The sequence below is a fragment of the Melospiza georgiana genome, chromosome 5, assembly GCF_028018845.1.
Source record: "Melospiza georgiana isolate bMelGeo1 chromosome 5, bMelGeo1.pri, whole genome shotgun sequence".
NCBI classification, from domain to species: domain Eukaryota; kingdom Metazoa; phylum Chordata; class Aves; order Passeriformes; family Passerellidae; genus Melospiza; species Melospiza georgiana.
The window spans coordinates 46,755,839-46,776,839 of NC_080434.1; the positions used below are offsets into that span (position 1 = coordinate 46,755,839).

At 37.9% G+C, this 21,001-nt stretch overlaps 1 protein-coding gene across 7 annotated transcripts in view; it reads right to left on the reverse strand.

Moving 5' to 3' along the window:
• CRACD (capping protein inhibiting regulator of actin dynamics) overlaps positions 1-21,001 on the reverse strand; it is a 126,670-nt gene that overhangs the window by 55,991 nt on the left and 49,678 nt on the right. For 3 of the 7 annotated variants that reach the window (XM_058025100.1, XM_058025101.1, XM_058025102.1), the window contains exons 2-3: positions 12,990-13,132; positions 9-80 (exon numbers count right to left, since the gene is read on the reverse strand). In XM_058025100.1, coding sequence (XP_057881083.1) covers positions 9-33 — 25 coding nt within the window. In that variant the 5' untranslated portion in view covers positions 34-80; positions 12,990-13,132. Of the gene's footprint in view, positions 1-8; positions 81-1,244; positions 2,812-2,878; positions 2,962-11,006; positions 11,129-12,989; positions 13,133-21,001 lie in introns of those variants that run through there. The other 4 variants (XM_058025104.1, XM_058025103.1, XM_058025105.1 and 1 more) reach the window with 4 other exon arrangements.

Consider the following 21,001-nt stretch of genomic DNA (forward strand, 5'->3'; position numbering starts at 1 on the left):
GTACTTACAAGGTTTCTTAAACAAATTGATCATGCCTACAATTTCAGACGAAGTCAGAGAAACTTCAGACTTGGTCTTCTCTGAGGAAGAAACAGAAGCCATGAAATCACCAAAGGGAAGGACTTGTCTGGGCATTTTTTTTGTGATTTTAAAGAGAACTCTGACGGACATATTGTAGTGTGATAGGAAGTCTGTAGGAACAGCCTTACAAGTTAAGCTGGGCATGTATTTCAGCACTCTGTTCTTATTTAACACTTTCCCTGTGGAAAGTGCTAAGGGAGATATCAACTGGCAACAGCCAAAATTATTTCAGATTGATAGACAAGACTTCCCAGCTGATCTTTCATTTGGTACATTAGTTTATACAACAGCTTTTTGCTCAGTCTTCCCCAACCACAAAGCCAAAAATAGCATTACCTTCCCACAAGGGCAATACAGTGAACTGGGACTACTAGGCAACTCTTTATAGGTGCTATGAACAACAGTAGTGGTTTTTAAAAAGTAAGAAAAATCCTGATATTATATTATCCATGTTTTTATCTAGACAAGAACAGTTTAATGTCAATAACTGCCATCACATCTGGAGGCTGCATTTTCCAAGAAAATTTATGCTAGACACCAGTATTTCCTGAAGCATCCTATAGTACCATGAAAGCATAAGCAGTCTATGCTATTTCTCATGAAAGAAGCAACAATGATGCAAATTCCTCTTAGAAAGCAATAAAGTTTTGAATAAATCCTAAAAGAGCTTCATTATGCAGTTCTCAGTCAACACTGGCTGAGCCAAATCCTACTTTGTGCTCAGGGTAAAATTTCTCATGGCTCCAGTAGTTCCTTCCACAAAGGTGGCACTCTTCCACAAACAGACCTTAGCAACCAGGGCTTAAGGGAAAATATACCCAGTGAAGCCATGCTCTCACATTTGTAGTTTGGCAGAGAAATGGGAGATCTGATTTTCAAATCTCCTGGGAACCAGGTAGCTTATCATGCAGTACATGATAAAAATCCTCTACAGGAAATGAATGTTTTAGTGATGCCTTTTCAGATCTTGCTTGGTGTTCAAAATCATATCTTACAAGTTTTACCCAAAGGCCAGGAACAAGTTGCTAAGCTTAGGCCTTCATAACCCAAAAGTGTTTAGACCAAAAAGTTTCCTATAAAATTTAAGATGTAGATGAAAATGTGCTTGCTCTATGTGAAACCAAAGTTTCTGGTTGTCATCCAGTTTCAACAGAGGTCCTTACCATTTTCATATCAATTGCAGAGACTCTTGAAGTAAGATAAAGCCTTCAACAGAGAGGAATTTTAATTAATCTATTGTACACAGTGCATTTAATAGTATCTGATTTCTGAAATCTCCCTCTGTGTCAATTAAAAACAGTATTTGTGGAGAGACATTGAGGAGTCCCACGCTGCTTAGCAGTCCCTTTTTTTCTAAGCACTGCAAATACTGACATACAGAATAATCCCCCTAAACACAAACAAATGGGATTGAACTGGAAATGAGAAAAGATAAAATAAAGAGCTTGAGAGTAATATCCCCCTGTTGCTTTCTCCTCTGAGGTATATCGCACAGATTTGTTTTGGCAGATATATCAAGACTTATGTGTAATAATGACTTCAGCAACTTCTTTCTTTAGGGACACATTTTATTTCACTAATGATACATTCTCAGAAACCAAGAGAATGACTTTCACCCAATTTAATTTTTAATTAAAAAGAGCTTAACAAAAAAAGGAGAATAGAAAGATGAAATTGCTCTGGTCTGACAAAATACATGGCTTTTTGACCCATCTATAAGGGCTACTTTCTTCACTCCAACAGCTGACAGACCAAGATTCTCTTCAGCAAATAAATCACTTCAGCCAGCCTTCCTCTTGCAGCATAACACTGGATCTAGCCTCCCTCCAAAATATCCAGCAAGCCAGGGTTAATTAAGACCACAAGAGCTTACAACAGGGCTCAGGACCATTAGAAAGGCTACACAGGTACCTGAGCAAACACTTGCTGGACTCAGGTGTGGTCACTACCCTGAGCACATTCTGTAGCTATTCAGGTCCTTTGCACTTCAAACCCCATGACTAAGATTCAACTTGGAGACCAACAGTTGAATATTGCAGTACTGAAAAGCACTGCAAGGCTTCAGTACTAGAGGCATTACCTAATCTAGCATCAAAGTTGGAGGTGCATGAATGGCCACAGAACAGCCTCCTAGCTGAGGACAATTAGTAGTGTTTAATTGTCACATAAGGTTATCAAAGGACCTTTTGTACCAGCAGCAGGGAAGCAGCATCACTCAGACAGCAAGCATGAAAATAAGCGGTGGACAATCTGGTAATGAAGAGGCAGAAGCTACGCTCCCTAATAACCCCCTAATATCAGCTTCATCTCAGTCACACCCAAACTACCTGCTCCCAGTGTCACAGCCTTTCTTTGTTTAAGCAGAGATGAAAATTGAAACATAAGCTTTTGTTACACATCAAAACATCAAATGCAAGAGGATTAAAAGGTGAAGTGACAAAATCAAACAATGCAAATTTTAAAGAGAAAAAGCATTTTCCTTCAATTTTCTTACATGAAAATAGGTTTTAATAGCTGAAAAGTGTAATGCAGTAGACATTTAAAAGGTCTTTGTTTACCCTGAATTGGTAACAATGCCACGCACGATGCCAAACTGAAATTTTTGCATCCTCTTGCCAGCTTAGTTTACCTCAAATTTCATCTTGATTTATTTTTAATTCAATGGGAAATGGAGGCAGTGGGACTTATAAAGGCTCGTTATATATAATTGTAGATATGGAGGTTATTAATGCAAGCACAGATTTGGCATAGGCACTAAACCTTTAACTCAGGAAGCACACTCTGTCAGAAAACTTACCTGCTTGTTAAAAACCCAACAGATCACCAACTCACACTCCAAAGTGCTCCAAAGCTACATGCAGTCAGCATAGAATACTGAAGCTAGTAAAAGAAATCAAGAGAGAGTGGCAGAGAATGAAAGCAGGCAAAAACCACTGGAGCCAGGAAGTTTCAAATGAGTGGTTAATTGTACAAAAGGTGGGATGCATTATTTAGAGAAACATGTCCCACAGGAACTACTCAGGAGGTGAGAGAGGGTTCTCAAGCAGTGTAGTTGGAATCTTGTTTCTCATGTGCCCCTTTAATGTTGGAGGTCTGAATGGTAAACTTTCAAGTTAGCATAAAAAACCTGTCAGTGTATGGCAAACAAACCCTGCTAAGTATGACTAGCAAGGCTGCCTGGAGCCCACTGAGTGAGCTTTGAGAAAGACTTCTTCTGTTTCCTTGAGAGTGGACAGGTGCTCCACTTTCAGATGAACAGTTCCAGCAGCACAGCCCTCAGCAAAAGCAATAAAGGGGTGAAGGGAGCAGCACCCCCCTGGAGGTGTGCACCTCTGCCCTGGAGCAAGCACAGACTGCAGAGTGCATACTAACACTCCTCATGACACTCCCTTCTGAAGGCAGACAAGGAATACCATTTGTCAGAGTTTTCAACACAATACTTCTCTGAAGTGCTGACTTTGTGCAAGCAAAGGCAAAATGATAATTTTTTAAATGTCTTTACCAGAAGCCTCAGTTGGAATGAAGCATGTCTTGCATTAATCAACAGTGTTCCATCAAAGTAAAACCTGTTAAATGTTGCTTCTTATCTTATTAAGCCACAAACCCTGTTCAATATTACTCTATTATTGTCTTATCTACAAGCAGCTAAATTTCTGCCAGGTTGGTTCAACATAACCAACTTATGTTGCCGTGATTCTGACATTTCAAAAAAATTACGTAACCAGAGCAGAAATAAAAACACTTGAGCAGCTGAAAGAGCGGAGCTGAATAAGTAGTGCTACAAAACAGGAATAGATTTAGGAATAATGAGGTCACCTCACACCTCAACACACATGAAGTTATTCTGTTCACTCAAATAACTTCACGTTTGGTAGTAGCCGCAGCAAAAAATACCACATCATTTTAAAGAGACAGAAGCATTTTCAATGCTCTGGCTAATTAGAAAAGAATTAACACTGAACAATACCATCATGTATTCCCCTTCCAGGTTTCTCCCGGCTTGACAGATGAAGAGAGAATTAAGAATGGTGAAAAATGTTCCTTCCCTCCCCATGTCCTCCAAGTGAGACACCCCTTATCTGGGCATGTGCTTGCAGCTCCAGAGCATCAAGCAAAAGTGGCATTTAAGGTGCACCAGAAACATCTTGCGCCTGCTGGAGCACTCTGCTGTTGCTGTGGTGGCAGCATGAAAGGTCTGCTTCTCATCAGGTATTTTGGCTTTTCAGCCTTTCTTATTCCAAATATCTGCAGTTTGTTCTTTAGGGGAGACAAGGAGAGGGACATACTATTGCCAAGGGAGAGACACACGTTTAACATCTCTCCAAACTGTCAAGTCACACAAGGTAAAATTCAGAGCCGCAAGGTCTGGCAGGGCCGGTGTTCAGGGTTTCCTGGCTGTGCACAGCAGGTGAGGACGGGGGAGAGGCAGGAAGGCAAGGAGACTCCTGTTCCAGTGGCCACAGATGAAGGAACAATCAAGAAATAGACAAGAAAGTGAGGGATCCACACAAGCTTAAACCACTTGGTCTATTCATTGGATTGGTGAGGTCTGTGGAGCTAAGAACTGGATTGTGTCTTGGATTTTTTTTAAAAGTATACCCAGAGATCGTGCCTCTTTTTTTTTTTTTTTTTGATATAGAAAGGAATGCAGCAGTCTACATCTAATAAAAGAAAGTTCCAGATGTCAAAATTGTTCAAAAAGCATGACTACCTACTGAGATAAAGCATGATAATGCTATGCCTAAAAGGGAGTTGGTATCTAAGCAAATACAGATTGGAGCCACTGACTCATCCACCCTGCGCCTTTAAGGCAAATGGATGAAGGGCTGACAGAAGGAAGAGAGGGGGGAGGAAAATAAGGAGGCATAGGGAATTTAAACAGTATTAGCTACAAGAGAATCCTAAATAAAGATTAAATCACTGCCTAGTGGATTTTGGGACTTCTGAAGGCATGGCCATGAAATTAGCAGAAAACTGGCAGTTCATGATGCATGATGACTTTTATGAGGAAAACTTTCAGCAGTATTTTAACTTTTAAGAGCTTCCATTGGATATTTCTTCCAAGCTCCTTAAAGCATAAGGAGAAATTGGCATAGTTCTTGCAAGCTGCTTAAAAACATAAGGAGAAACTGGCATTTGGTGGAAGCATCTAAAAATCAGCACTCCCATTTCATAATTAACTCAACTATCTATTTTAGTATAAACAAAAAGTCTTTCCCAAATTTTTACCATTTAAACATCCTGCTGCTTCCAAAACAGTCATGCACTCCTAAGGAAGGCAAACAGTCCAGGTGCTTCCTGTTGCACTCATGTGATAAATATCATTGGTGGAACAATCTAGGTTGATCATGTTCACTAGTTTTAGTTAACTGAATATAAATACAAATCTTTAATGCAGGAGAAAGCACTGTTAACTTCAGCTTCTGTAACTAGTTCTCACACAGGTCAGGTTTCTTTACAGATTAAGAGGCATTTCAGTCTTCTAAGGAAATGTTTTATGCTTCTCAGCATTAAGGTTTCCATAAGAAAGTTCAGTATCTCTTCATTCATACATATTCTTACAGTCCTTCAATGGACTGAATTTTAGGCTTATCCATTTACAACTTCATTTAAACATCATAAAGGCTACATGGATTTCCCTTTTGCATTTAATATGAATTACAAGTAACTAAGCTATTGAGGATGAGGATTGCCTTTCATTTTCATGTGAGAGTCTTTCAAAGTGTATTTTCAGGCCTGTAAACTCTAAAGTAGTTGGACCAGTTCGTTGGAAAAGTCCAAGTATCTATGAGGGCAGCCTATTTAATAATTTCAGCAGAAGTAAAATAAATATATAGTTGTTATTATTTTCATTAACAATTTCTGAAATAAAGACACCAAAACCGCAGGTGAATAATTCAGTTTAATTTACCCTCAAGCAACTTCCTGAACTGAAATCTAAAAGAGTTATTTTGTTCATGATCTAGTTTTCCATAATTCCTTCCTATATTTTTATCACTGGAGATTTCCTTATTGCAGCTTTGTTTTTACACCTTAGCAAAGGAATCCCAATAAGTTTGGGAATAGAAAAGATTACATATTGAATCCTTAAAGATAGTTTTGTCATTCAGTTCTGAACTTTAATTTTTGAAGAGAGACTACAGAAGAATGAGATGAGTAGGGTTGTTTAGGAGTCTCAGAGTGTTTTCTATGACAAAATGTTGCCAGAGAAAGTTTCAATTCAGTGTCAGGAAAAGTTTCTAAACAGAGTTTAATTAACAACTGGACACATCCAGGAAATGCAGGTACATTCACCTTAACAAGGTGCTCAGAAATCCAATGAAATTACCAGTCCTACACTTAAAAGAGGAAGACAAGATAAACTGAATACTGTATTGCTTCTTAGAGACAGTTTCTAGGACTCTCTTGTTCAAATACTAGATCATTGCTGCAGCTTGAAATGATGGAGAAGAAACGAAAAAAGATTAGAAAAGTAAGAAAGAAAACACAAAATCTGTTCCTGCTGCAAAACCCCATTTCTTAGAATTCCTATGCAAATACTTGGGTCTTGCTATCCCAAGAGTTCAGATGTGCTCCAGATTATGTAAGACACTGGGTGACCCACTCGCAGTGAGAAAGAACTGCAAGACCAGCCTGGTCAGATCTACATTGTTTAGACACAAGCTGATTCAGACATAAGCAGATCCTTTACAGTAATTTATGAGGAAGGAAGATGTTTCCTCTGTAAATAAACTGAAAATGTGTTCTGTCTCTTTAATTTACAATTAAAAACCCAGTTTATTTTTACAGTACCTGAATCATCAGTACCCAGTACCCCAGACTGAACATTTTGGTTAGTATTACTTTCAGCTGCAGCCATGTTTTTTTGTGGGTGTCTTTGGTTTGAGTTTGGTTTTTGGTTTCTTTGTTTGTTTGTGTTTTTTTCCAAATGTTACTGAAACAAGAAGTATAGCACAACACATTTATATCACCACTGAGATTTTGAAATCAAACACAAGGTAAATTCTCCCTTATCTTCAAATCATGCACCATGCACTAAAGTGTCTTACATTTTAGGCTGATTTGAAACAATGCAGTAGCAGCACTGTAAGGGCACAACAGTCATTACATTACATTAGAAGTCTTGAACATGTGAATATTATAGCTGCACTTCATAACAAGGACCTGTAAGTCAAGATTCCCAGGAACTGCAGAACTCTGTAATAAGAAAGTCACATTGTACAGGTCATGTTTTTCTTCTTACTGTCTGCATCCCTTCCTCTGTTCACTAATGGAAACTAATAATGTTAAATGTTTATTTAATACACACTTTAATTATAAATAGCATTTCTATTTAACACAATAAATAAATAGTGCCATACATGAACACTCTATTGGACAGCTTAATAGTATTGAACAGTATTTTAGTATAAGCACTGTATTAGCTACCTGAATGTTGCAGAAGCACAAGGATTTGCCAGAGCTTATTTTCTTCAGATTACATTATCTAGTTGCATGTTTCCCATACTCTAAATTGCACCAAAGAGTAGACAACTACATTAATAGGCTCAATAAAATATACTTTTACTACCTATATTATGTAGGAGCATTATAATGTCACATTGTATCTTTTAGATCTGAAAATACTGCAGCCATTCCTAATTACAACATTTGTCTTTTGTAAAACATAGTCAGATTAAAATAACAATTTAAAAGTCCTTGAAGAGCTTCTCCAGGGAAATTTGCCTGTGGGTTATGTATCTTTTGTACTCTTGCTTCATGTACAGAACCAATCTTTGGTTTTGGGAAGAAGTCTCATTTTAGACAACAATATATGCAATATGCAAACTACAAAAGACACAAACCAGCACTATGGGTATTGTTTTAGCCTGGGCTTTATCAATAAAATCAATCATCTCAGTGGGAGCTACCCAACAATGACAGGAGAGTTCAAGTCCCGTTTGACCTAAGGATAAAGACGATGGAGCTGAAGAAGCACCTTGTCTTGGAGACACCTCTGTCTACTCTCAGTTCACAATGTTACAGATCTCCAAGAAGCTTTTTAAAAGCTGCCTAAGCCTTTGAGCTGCATTTCAGCTGAGAGATTAATTTGGATGTAGTGGAGGAAGGTCACAGGGAATTTTGAGTCCTTGAATACAGACCAGATAGTCAGACCACTGCCATAGCAGCAGTTAACACGATATCTCATAATTAGCTCTGATAAATACTTGGGTTTCTTTTCTCTTTAGAATTTCCTGAAGAACTTTACTTCTCTCCATCCTAGTCAGCCACTGAAACCCATAGTTATAGTGAACTTTCAGCTCAAGAAAGCACTAAATAATATTAAAATTAAACATGTGTCTTTTCCTGACTTTCTAAGATTATTTAACCACTGTCAGATGCCTGAGGCAGAACATCACAAACACATATATCACATTAGCAAAGTCAAATCAGGATTTGTGTCAATTTTTCCTGTCCTAAGCCTATGAACCTGAATTCCTAAGTACTCTTAAGATGCAAATTTGAACTTTGAAACTGTAATGTAGGAGCACAAATGAAAAAAGTATTACCATAGGGAATCCTTTAATTGACCCAGTTCTAAAAGTAGTAGAGGAAGCATAAATCACCTTTTGCCCTCACATAATTTTTCCTACAGTACTCTTCATCAATATTCTCTCAGAACTCAGCATAGAAGAGATTAAAACAATGTAGTCTACAGAATTACTAAACCTGAGTCAATTGTTGTCAGCAAGATCACAAAAATAACAACCAAAACAGAAACTAATGTTAATTTTGCAAACATGGTTCCAGGCCTTCTGAAAATACTGGCTTATCAAAAGCATTGTAAAAAAGTCAAGAATCATCAAGTTTCACAGTTTGGACCTCATTTTAAAATATAAGCTGCTCCAGAGCATGGAAATGGTGAGCATGGAAATCTTGCTTAGAACTAGTCAATCTAATTAGGAAAAAATAGTTTCAATTCCAATTATAACTTGCTGACCAAAAGAAAGAAACAGATTTAATTACAATCAGGCTATACTCTTGCAATCAAACCACTTCACAAGAATTAGCTCTGCCTTAAAACATACTATATTCATTTTCCTAAAGCTCTTATTCTGTATTATGCACAAAAATTCAAAAACATACAGGCATTTAGAGGCTGGATAGAAATACTCCTCTGATTTTAACAGAAATATACCATCTATCTTTTCCAAAGGAAGGAAAAGCAGAAAAAACTATTGCAAAATTATCAAGAAAAGTTCTTGCATACTGGGCAGCTTCCTTGTGGAACAGAGCAGATGCAAAAGGTAACCAGTTCTGTTATATATTGGGAAGACAAAGGAACATGAAAAATGGCACATGACAACTTCTTTTGTTTGTTGTTGTTTTATTTAGAGCTGTCATACTATTATTTCAAAAAGAGTTGATCAACTATAACTCTGCTCTTCAGCATGAGGGTATTGGCTTTTAGAGGAAATTTTTGCAGAAGGAGCTTGAGCCTTTTGCTTCACTCTCTCCAGGCTCTCTGGAGGATCCCAACATTGTCAGGTGCAGCTTCCATATTATAACAGATCTACTTACTTTCTTGCCAGTATAGTTAAAAAAGCCAAATCTCTCAACCTCCAAAACCTTATTCGTTGCCAGCTTGGTAAATATCAGGCATGGATCTCACATCTTTTATCCAGAGAAGGACCGGGTGCCTACACTCAGAAGCTGATAAACTCCAATGCCCTTTGTGATGGCCACAGAGAGAAATACACCCAACCAGCAGATTCCCCAAATGGTATATGAAACAATTATTGGATATTTACAGTGTAGGTTTCAGATCATCAAAATCTTGAGCATTTTTACTGTAATTGTTGCCCTACAAGAATTAGCAGATGGATGAAACCACCCCAGTTTTCAACTCCTGCTGCAATGTTCTGCAGATGATGTGATATGCTTAACTTGCTAATTAATTGCATATCATAAAATACTTTCCATGGATCTGTGAGCATCATTTCAGATTGCTGCAACTGTCATGCCATCATCTTGGTTGTCCTTCTCAGGTCATGGAGGCAACAAAGACATTGATCCTTTCTACGTACAGTGCAGGGGACAGGTGTGGCTACAGTGAGCACAGGTGAGTTTTGTAGAGGAGTTTTCCACAGAGTGTAAGGATGAAGCCATCCTGCTGAGCTCCTCTACCCCTGGTCCCAGGCCTGCATGGCCAGAGGCACCAGATGAACAAACTGTGGACTGAATGAGTAAATTTCTCAGGTGTCTGGGGTCACTCCCGTACTGGGCTGGAACAAGGACATGACACTGCTCTGCATAAAAACAAGCGAAGGCAGAGTTGCAGAAGAGCATGAAGTCCAAGTCCATTTACAGGGAGAGGCTTCCTAGATGGTTTTGTGATTTTAAATTTGAAAAGACAACCAATTTGTTCACATTAATATGTAGAGGGTTCACAAATCAAGGGACTTTTCCTGTTGAGGCTTATCACTAAAACTCATTGCAAGAATAATACAGGAGAAGTCTAAAAATCTAAAAAATGAATCATGAACAAATGCTACAACAACATTGACTAAACCAAGGTCTCTGTCTTCCTGGCAGGACCCCTTCTTCATTAAATAGGAAATAGATTCCTTACATAGCTAATTACTCAACAGTGACTCATTTCAGAAAATCTTTGTTATTTTTACTTCCTCTGAAGTAACTGAAAGGACACAACCAAATGTATCCATAGTCATTGGGTGTTATAAGAATGAAATGTGAATTGAGCAAACATAAAAAACAGGAGAACAAGAAATTGCAGAATAAAGGGGAAAAAACTTTGGATGATGCAAGTGAAATAAAAAAAAACCTTTAATATCATATAAAAGAACAATATTTCCTGTTCTTCCACGTTTTTGAAGAATGAAAAAAAAAAAAAGAAAAAAAATAAAAGCTTTAATGGACAATACCTTAAAGGAAATCTGAAGTCTCTGGAAAAGCTGGGTACGATCACCAGTAAATGTGACTCTGAAGCCATAAGCATTTTAGCTTAGAAAATGTGAAATGGTGGAATGAACTAGAAAAAAATTGTCTGCATTAGGAAAAAAACAAAAATATTAGACTTCAATAAATTTGTTCAAAACTTGACTAACGCTACATTCACAAATGATTTACAGAGAATCTCACGGATTAAGCAAAATCTCTACTAACTGCAAATTACTTTCTAAAAAGGTTTGGACTTTTTCTGCAGTAAAAAGCAGAATATTCTAACAACAGGATATGTGGGTGGTTACGAAAGAACACTGGGTACACTGTCAGAAAAAAAAAGTAGCTTTAATTCTCTTGGAAGAAATATTATATGCAAATTCTATACAGAAACATATCTGTATAGAATCTTGCATATTTTAGTTATGAAAATTGTATTAGTCAATCTACATGCTATTGTACCTGACCACCCTCACAGACTGTTCTTTGAACATCTGTCATTTAAGCCAATGGGTATTGTATCCTTTTGGGCAAAATATAAAACATGCTATTTGAAGAAGGCTGTATTGCTTGCAAAACTTAGGTCTATCCAAAGGAAACAGAAGGTAGTTCAGAATCTGTAATCCTTGCATAAAAGTGGCATGAAAATATGAGGTTAGAGAGAGCAGGTAGGAAGCATCCTGTACTCAAAGAGCATTTTCCATTGGTGGTGGCACATTTCTTACCTTTCTGCTTTGAGGAAATAAGAACATGCCCTGCCTGTAGTACAATAACAGACCCCATCTCACAAACAGGTATGTCACAAACACATTTGTACCCTCAGCTGAGGTGTAGAACATTTTTACGGTAGAAAAATGTCAACGTTACTATAACTATCTCAAGAAAACAGAACCTTTGTTTCTCAGCAGCAAGCCAATGTATTTCAGCTGATCATTTCAGAAGAGTTGCCAAAGACACCTACTTGTCATTCATTCTCTTTCCACATAAAACACCAGCTGAACAAACATTTTGGCAAGACAGTCACAAACCAGGACTTTTAGGTAACCAATAGTCTTTTGAATTTACCAGGTGATATGGATTAGACAGCACAGATTCTTTAAAACCACAACAGCTTCAAACAGAAGAATCATACTGCTTTGTACAAAAGAAAAGACAGCATTTCTATGTTTGATGGACTCCAAATCAAAATTTATAGATTTGTCCTGTAGAGTAGGGCGTTCGCAAATGTGATGAACACATTTGTCCTGGAACCATGTTACAGAATGGCTTCTATAGAAAGGAATTGTCTGAATTTCAACATTCTCTACAGAAAAAAGAAATAAATGGTTGGGGAGGTGTGCAAAGAAAATCTGAATGGAAAAAATCCTCCGTTGCTATCACTCCACTTTCAGAGGAAACATGCAGAGTACAGTATGGCTTAACTGTTTTCAGCTTCTTCCAATACTTTTTAGAACTGCAGCATCTAAGGAAGTAGAGTTGCAAATATTTTATAAATAACCAGTCAATCCAAAACCCAGCAGAAAGGGAAAGATTTGTTCTGAGAGAAGCACAAATGTCAGAACTACTCCTTAGCATCAATTCCCAGCAGCAGCATTCTGCAAACACTCTGTGCATGTCCTGGCAAAGGGAGACTTGCATGGTACACTGGAAGCTACGTAACACTTTTCATGGCTAAGAAAGACTTCTGTGCCTTACATGAAAGATTATATTTTCTGGTTTACATACTATTTTTTTTCCACAATACACACAAAAGCTACAAAACAAATAGTTTTAAGCTCAGGAACACATGCATTACATTCTCCCTTTTAAAACAAAAATAATCCCTTTTTCTAAGTTAGAACAGGCAGGTTAAATGAATATTTTAGGGTTCAGTTATTTAAGTTTTCACTTCTGCCTTTAACATAATGAATTGTTAAATGAAGACACCACTTCCATTGTTAAAGCATCAGCAGGAAAACCTTTCTTACCTTTTTTAAGGTGGGGTGTGGTATTTTCTACTTCCACGCAGTCTTGCACTCTCTCTGAAATGGGTGTTTTTCTTTAATACAAGTGATCAGAAGTCAGGATATGCTGTTAGGGACCAGTGGTTAACATTCTCGTCCCAGACTGCCTAGGTATAAATGGAAAAGAAAGAACTTTAGTTCAACTTTTCTAGACAAACCTAAGAGTGATGGTTTTGCATTTTCACTCCTTTGAAGGGTGCTTATAAGCTGAGCAATTCCTGTCTGCTAAATCTCTTGTAAATGGTTTGAGATGTCTGCAGTATAAAAAGAAAAAACATAAGAGAAAGAAAGAAAAAAACGATATTGCAACCTGAGAAATTTTTCATTAGCTTTGGATTTCCCTCTGAGACTTTCATACAAAATGGTCTTTCTTTCCTTTTTCTAACTGGTGAAATGGCAGCACTTTTTTATTTTTCCTTCCAGTGACATCGTGCAGTTCTAAATCAATTATATCTCAAGAAAAATATGTCACTGGTTTTACTGTAGTTTGCCTGAAATAAAAATGCCATATATGACTGTCTTAAAATGAAAAAATGATAACTTCTAAAAACTAAAATGTGATCTTATAATATCTTTGGTTTTCCCTCTACTAGAGTATGTAGAAATAAGTTTTCACTATTTTTTCTCTTTTCCAGGCTTAACAGCCCAGCTCCCTCAGCCTGTCCTCATAGGAGAGGCTCTCTATGAAGTAGGAAAAGCAGTAAAATTCAGTAAAACACTTCTTTTAGGAAAGAAGTTAGTACTACAAGCTGTTTTACTAGCAAGTTATAGTATATTTTTGATACCAAGGTTTAGCTTTAAATTAAACCCAAAACCAAATGAACACTGAGGCACTTCTTCGGTGGCCACTAAAACCTTACTTTCTCTGTACCAGATACCAAACTTGTTCTGTGTTACACATGGAACAAATCCATTAATTTGGATTGCTGTCTTTGATAGCCCATCATTAGTATCCACAACTGCTCAAAGCTGAGGAAATAAACTCCAGAGATCATATTAGATCAGATTAACACTTTATCATGGTGCCAGACTTGGGTTTGACTCTCCAGCCCCTGCAGTAGCACAATTCCCAAACATACATGTGCACACATACACACAGAGCTTTAGAATAGCAAAGTTTATTACTTACATTATTACTTCTTTCCCAAAATCAGAGGTTTGGAGTGTTTAAAGGGAACAAATCCCCTCACTACAAATACCACAACTCATTAAAGGAAAAAAATAAAGCTAGCAGTTATCATCTGGCCTGCCCTTTATTAGGTTTCTGCAAGTTACACATTTCTTAACCAAAACACATATAGGAGTCAAAAGGGGCTACCAGGACACCACCAAATATACCTTTCCTATCCATCCCTCCAAATACAGTAGCAAATTATGTTTTTACTCTATATGCAGACAAAAGTTCCCAAACATGGTGGGCAAAATATATGCTCACTTCTCAGCCAAAATTAAACTCACATGTTTTCAAGAGAGATAAGTAAGAAGCTAAACATTCACAACTAGTAATTAAAAGAACTGCAAATAACAGAAAATATAAAAATAATGTTTAATAAATAGTATCTCAAAAAGGAGCACATGAATTCTGGGATAAGAAGAGCTTTGGTAACTTAGCATACCTATTATGATTGATATGTATTGTGTCCTAGAACTGCAGGGTATCACAAAATGTCATTTAATTCATACAGCTGCTTGATGGAAAAACGAGCAGTAAAAATGTTCTGCTCACAGTTTTCAGTAGAGGAAGGAGTGGCAGAGGTGGGAGTGGAGAAGTCTCCCAAATCTCTTTACACCCTTATTTTCAGCAATGCATTGCAAGGAATCCTCTTCTGAGCTGCAAACCAGGAAAGAAAATAAAGAAGGAAAAAAAAAGACCAAAAACCTCTGAAAAAAAGTCTGAGCTGACTATCAGCAGTGTTCTGCAAGCCTGTATGTCTGAGCAATACACACAAGGGCAACAAGGTGGAATGATGTGAAGGCTGCAAGGAAGACCTCGCTCTACCCAGTGATATCCAGTGACAGCACAAGGGGCAATGGGCAGAAAGTGAAACACAGGAGGTCCCTCTGAGCATCAGGAAACACTTTTTAACTGTCAGAGCAACTAAACACTGACACAAGGTGCCCAGAGAGGTTGTGCAATCTCCATCCTTTGGAGACATTCAAAGCCCAAAGTCACAGAGTCCTGGACAAGCTCTAGCTGAGCCTGCTTGAGCAGGTTGGACCAGATGGCTTCCAGAGGTGCCTCTCAAACCCAGACAGTCTGTGATTCTGTGAAAATGGAAGGGAAGAAACCAGGAAAGTAATCTCCACAATTAGGAAACAAATAATTGAAAACTTTCCTATTTTTTTTTTTCAAGTACAACCCTATTTATCACAAGCCAAACAACAACATAAGTAAATAGGATGAAACTGGATTAACAAACCTGCAGAACAATTGCTGTTGACATTTTAATTTCCCTGGGTCATGCTGACACCATTAAAAACTTATCTATCCTGTCAAGGTTATAGAGATAAAATCCAAATGCAAGCAAAAGACTGGGTAAAAAGGAAGCTCTGATCTCCCAAACTACAGGGTAGAAATAGTCTTGTTAGAAAAACCTGTCAGATCTTAATATGAAAAATGCAGATTTGGCAGGACTGACCACCCTCTTTGTGCCCTGTTCACCTCTGTGCTCCCTCTCTTCCCTCCAGCCCAGCCAGGGGCAGGGAAGGTTAATTATATTAGCACAGGTCAGCCTCAAAGCTGCATCAAAGACACTGGGAGACATCCAGATGGGTAAATGAGGCTGTTTGACCTGCATGATATCCCTGCTGATAAGGCATGGAAAAGGGGAAACTCTCTTGGGCTCAGGGGAGCTTCATGGCAATGGGTGGGTGCATCTTTGCAATGACCAATGCACCACAGTCCTGCAGCACAGCCAGGGCACGCTGCACTTTTACCTTCACTGACACTGAAAAAGAATGGAACCAAATTAAAGCTTTGCCTGTGTTGTAGGATGCTAGAGAGAACTTCTCTGTCAGACCATCCCATCCTGCTCTCTGATCATGCTTGGCTAACCTCAACCTGTCCCTAGCCATAGGGACACAAGATCTTTCATGCTCTATTTCAGTTTCCAAGAAGTACCAAAATACTACCAAAATACTACCAAAACACTACCAGAGCTTGCACAAGTGGGAATCGAAGTGCACTTTATTGCGTGTCAGTTGTACTTAGACTGGCAGAATTTAGGTGTAAATTGCCAAGGAATAAATGGAAACCCAGGCTCTTCCTGTGCCTTTGTTTCTTTTCCACACACTTTATATGCAACACTGCATTAAGAAGACATAGTTTTTTATTTTTAAAAACAATAAAAACAATAAATCACGTTCTTTTAAAACAACATATCATGTTCTTTCTCAAGTACCACAAGCATCTTCAATTAAAAATGCTCCTAATGCACTCTGAAAGACAAAATATCATCTATTACCATGTCTTTATTTCACCAGCAAGATCTATGGTTTTCCTTCTCTGTTTATTGTGCCAAGTATAACCTCTAATGCTGAGGGGGAAAAAACATTGCCTTTTTCTTTTCAGTACCTTAAATGATAATACAGGTCACCAAACACTGCAAGACAAATTTATGATGGCAAAATCCTCCGGTTACTTTTTGTCCACTAAATGTGTAATTCAAAACACCATTCTATGGTTACGTGTCATTCCTGACTATATAACCACACTATTTCCAGACAAGGCTAGAAAAATTATTTGCAATATTATGTGACCAGCTTCAACTCCCATTACTTGATACAAATTGAATTCTGTGCTACAGGCTGACTTAAATGAGGCTGTAAAATTGTTTGTGGAATAGGATCCTGCTGTACCATAGTAAAAGTTACTTAAAAAGTAAAAAAAAAAAAACAAAACCAAAACAAAACAAAAAAACTTCAGTCAAATGAACTTGAAAGAAAAAGAAAAAGGGAATGAAAAAGCCTAAGAAATGCCTGTTTGGGGAATGTCATATCACAAAGTGCACAGGCAGCAAATGCCCCATGGAGTAATGGTGCCTAACCCTACTGTGTACCCAAGAGTACCCAAGAGCATAGAGAAAAGGAAATTTTATTTCAGGTCCTCAGTCTGTGGAGAAATCACTAACAGTTTGTTTCAGGCACTCACTCATGCAGATATAAACTTGCCACTGCCTTGGAAGCTCTCTGAAGAAAGGCACTATATAATCATAAATCATTAATGAACAGAGTGACCTCATCTTTGGGTAACTAGAGAAGCTTGAACCCAACATTCTGTAAAGGTAAAAAGTCTTCTAGTCAGCAGTGCCACGCACCAGTGGGCAGTAAACACAAGAGTATCCATCCTGATGTCATTGCAGATTCCTCTTGACAGGCTTTGTGTGTTTGTCTCAACCACTACAAGTCATGGATGGCAAAAAGCAGAAGCTTCTGAGGAAAAATGAGGTCACAGTTCAATAATTAAGAGTGGGAACCCTGCCTGATCTCTTTGTTTCATCCAAGGCTTGCCTGAAGTGAAGCATTTAACAGATGTAAAAAACATCTTGCTAGCTTTAGGAAGACAGAAATAGTAATTGTATCTAAGCTGATAAATGATGCAAGGCTGTTAATGCAAACCACCAAGGTCCAACCTGTGGCATGCAGCACCATCCTGGGGAAGATGGGGGTCAAACACAAACAGAAACTCTGCTCAGTAACACCCAGCTCTGCCAGCCCCACTGAGGGACAGACCCTATACCCCACACAATGAAGAGCATTTTTGGGGCTCTGTCCTTTCAGCCCAGATCCCTCACCTTTCACCTATGGCTGCAGCTGCTCCCCAAACCATTCACATGGAAGACGCAGGAGGCAAAGGCTGCTGGCAAAAGCCAGGAAAAGAGGGCAGCTGCTGGCATGAAGTCAGACAAGGAAAATGCCTCTTGCACATGGGTAAAGCTGCTGCTACATGAAATAAGGATCACAGATCCAAAGTACCAGATCCAAGTCCGGTGAGTTCAAGGGTATGGCATTTGACAGAGACTTTTGCAGTGCCTAGAACAAAAAATTTGGTTACTCCAAATTTTTTCCAGTAACTACAGGTGTCTTAATGTTCTCAAGAGGACAGCACTCCTTTAAAGAGAATTTAAATGAGACAGGACGTGGTGACTGCAAGATCTCCCAGTGAGGTTGTAAACATCATCTCTGAGGGAAAGAAATCCAAAGGGAAAGATTTCTGTGGGGGAAAAAAGTGAGGGGTTTTTGGCAGAGCAGAAGAGATGTTGTGACTAGAAAAGTTAGCCAAATGAGTTCACGCTGGACAATTCTTTGGGGCCAGCAGTTCTGTGACTGATCTGCTGCACTTTTAACTCTATGTAGAGAGAAATTACAGAGGGAGCATTGTACTGGCATCTTCATCATGCTAACAAAGCAAAGGAACTCAGCTGAGTGTTGTTCCAGCTGCATGCAATGGTTTCACCTGAAAAATGGCTTAAGCTGCCATTACCGTACACATAATAGTTTGTTTTCCAGCTAGCTATACAAGCAACTGAAGTATTGTATTTTTCCAGCTTGTTCCAGCTAGTCTGCCCTAATATGACAATTTGCCTCTGAACCTGTGGTTGATGGTTACTGGCAGCCCAGTATCTCATCCTGACAGGGGTTTCAGTTCTTGTCACATAAAGTTCACATCTGCTTCTCTCATACTGATGTATCATTGCTTAGGCACTGAAGGGTCTGTGCTCCTCTCCTCTCTTGTTACCTGGAAATCAAGAATTGAGATTGCACAGACACTTGGCCCTCTATCCCTGCAAGAAATCTGTATGCAAAAAGTTATGTTGTCTAGATGAGATTAATATCACTAAGTGATAAATCAATAGTTCCATTCCTGAAGAGCTTGTAACCTTCTGTATTTTCTCCCTCACATATAAAAAGAGAGAAGGTAGAAAATGAAGTGCTGAGGACCAATAGTTTCCCTAATTGTTTCTGTTTATCCTAAAGATATAAAATATGAGATGTACTAAATATCAAGAGATGGGAAGGGATAAGGAAAGGAAATAATTTACTGTACTAAAGTCTGACAGTCTTCTATGAAATACAAGGATATATATTTTTTCTTAGGACTTTCAATGTTTGTTGTGTTCCTTTAATAAAGCACTGCATGTAGTGAAAGAGAAATTGCATGGGTGTTTGTGAAAAAACAGTTCTGTAAAACTATGACAAAATCAAAATACTCAAAGGAAGTAAAAAAATCACTTACACCATTACTCTCTAGTTTACTCTCTTCTTGAAATGACCCACACCAAGTACCATGGAACAATATTTCTTTCAATTCTATGACACTTCCATGAATAAAATATATAACTTTTTCAGAAAGCACATTAATATCTCTCCACTTGACACTGAGAACTGCCCCTTATCAGCAGCAAAGTTCCTAAACCTTTTACTACCGGTGATAAGTAAAACATAAAACTGTAAAACATACATGCATGCAAAAATACATCTATTCACCCCCTCAGGCATATACACACAACCAGTCCTTGGGTTTTTACAATATATTAAAGAAAGCTTCAAACATCAAATAATTTTTTACTTCAATTTCACAATGTAGTCTTACCAAAATATAAATAAAAAGCTCCCCAGCTTTAGTCAGCAGAATTAAATAAAACAGTTAATAGGGCAAGAGACCTTTTACACAGGTTAAAACTAATTAGTATCTATTCAAATATCAAATATTGACTCGAAAGAAATGATAGCTCTCCTTGAAATTTTCTCTTTTTTTCCCACATCACCTATTCAGGGGCATATCTTGGAACACATTTGAAAAAGGCCAGTTTAACATTTATGGGTTTGTTGAATTAAACAACAGAATAAATAAGAAATAATTTTAAAAGCTTCTTCCTCCTCCCCAAACTGCAAGGCTTTCCTGCTACATATTTTTTAATCCCAAGAAAATGCATGTAGAATTTTATATAGTTATTTCAAAAGTTATCTTTTGGTAATTGTAGTGGGCTACAATTTCAGTTCTAGAAAAGATGAATGTGTGTTGCTTATTATTCTGTGTCATGCTGTTCCTTCACTTAAATTGGTCTGTCTCCCAGAAAAGTGAAGCAAGATATGAATATCATTACTCTGTTTATTTTCAAATTGGAAAATGCATTTTTTGCAGAAGCTATTCTTGTAAAAAGAAATATACATTAGATGCAAAGGACATTTTAAAAAGCAACCAGTTGTAAAATGAGTTCTTTAATATGAACTTATTAATAGGATTTATACCACAGCATTTAAAGGATTCTAACTGGATGCTTTTTCTAATCAGAAATTATCCCCATATTATAAAAAATTATCAGTAAAATCTCCTGGACTAAGTTTGCTGTGAACACCACACATCCTATCAAGTCAGTGACATTTTAAAGCAGTTCAGATCTCCCTTTCCAGGTATGGCTGGTTGTGCCATCAGCACCTCCAGTGTGACAGACAGAAAATGCGTTAAGTGAATGAGAGATAGCTGTGAAAGCACAGTACAACAACAGCAGCGAGCATTTATCTTTGTCTTTTGCATTTTTGGGACACTGAATAAGGTTTCACTCCTGCAGATGTTTTCACTTACCTGGAAACCTTCTCTCTCCATGTGAAGAGATGTATGGATTAGGAAGCTCTCCTATGCTTTTATTCTCTAGGCTGTTGTTGCTCTAATGATACGGTTTGCATACTCTTCTGGATAAGCATTAAATCTTTTTCTGAGTTTGAGAAGCACCCAACTTGTCTTTAGAACTGTTATCCCAGCAGTAAGAAGTTGTCACAAGCCTATGGATCAATTTTATGTTTCTCATCCTTTTCATCAACATCTTTAAAAGGGCACCTCTACCAATGAGATGGTAGAAGGTAATTATGTCAACTGCCATTAGCAGAGACACTTAAATCTGCTCACTTTCTCTTGGTAAGAAGGTGTTGAGAGGAGGAAAATGGGCTGAAATTTGAAAGAAAACCCATTCAAGTAG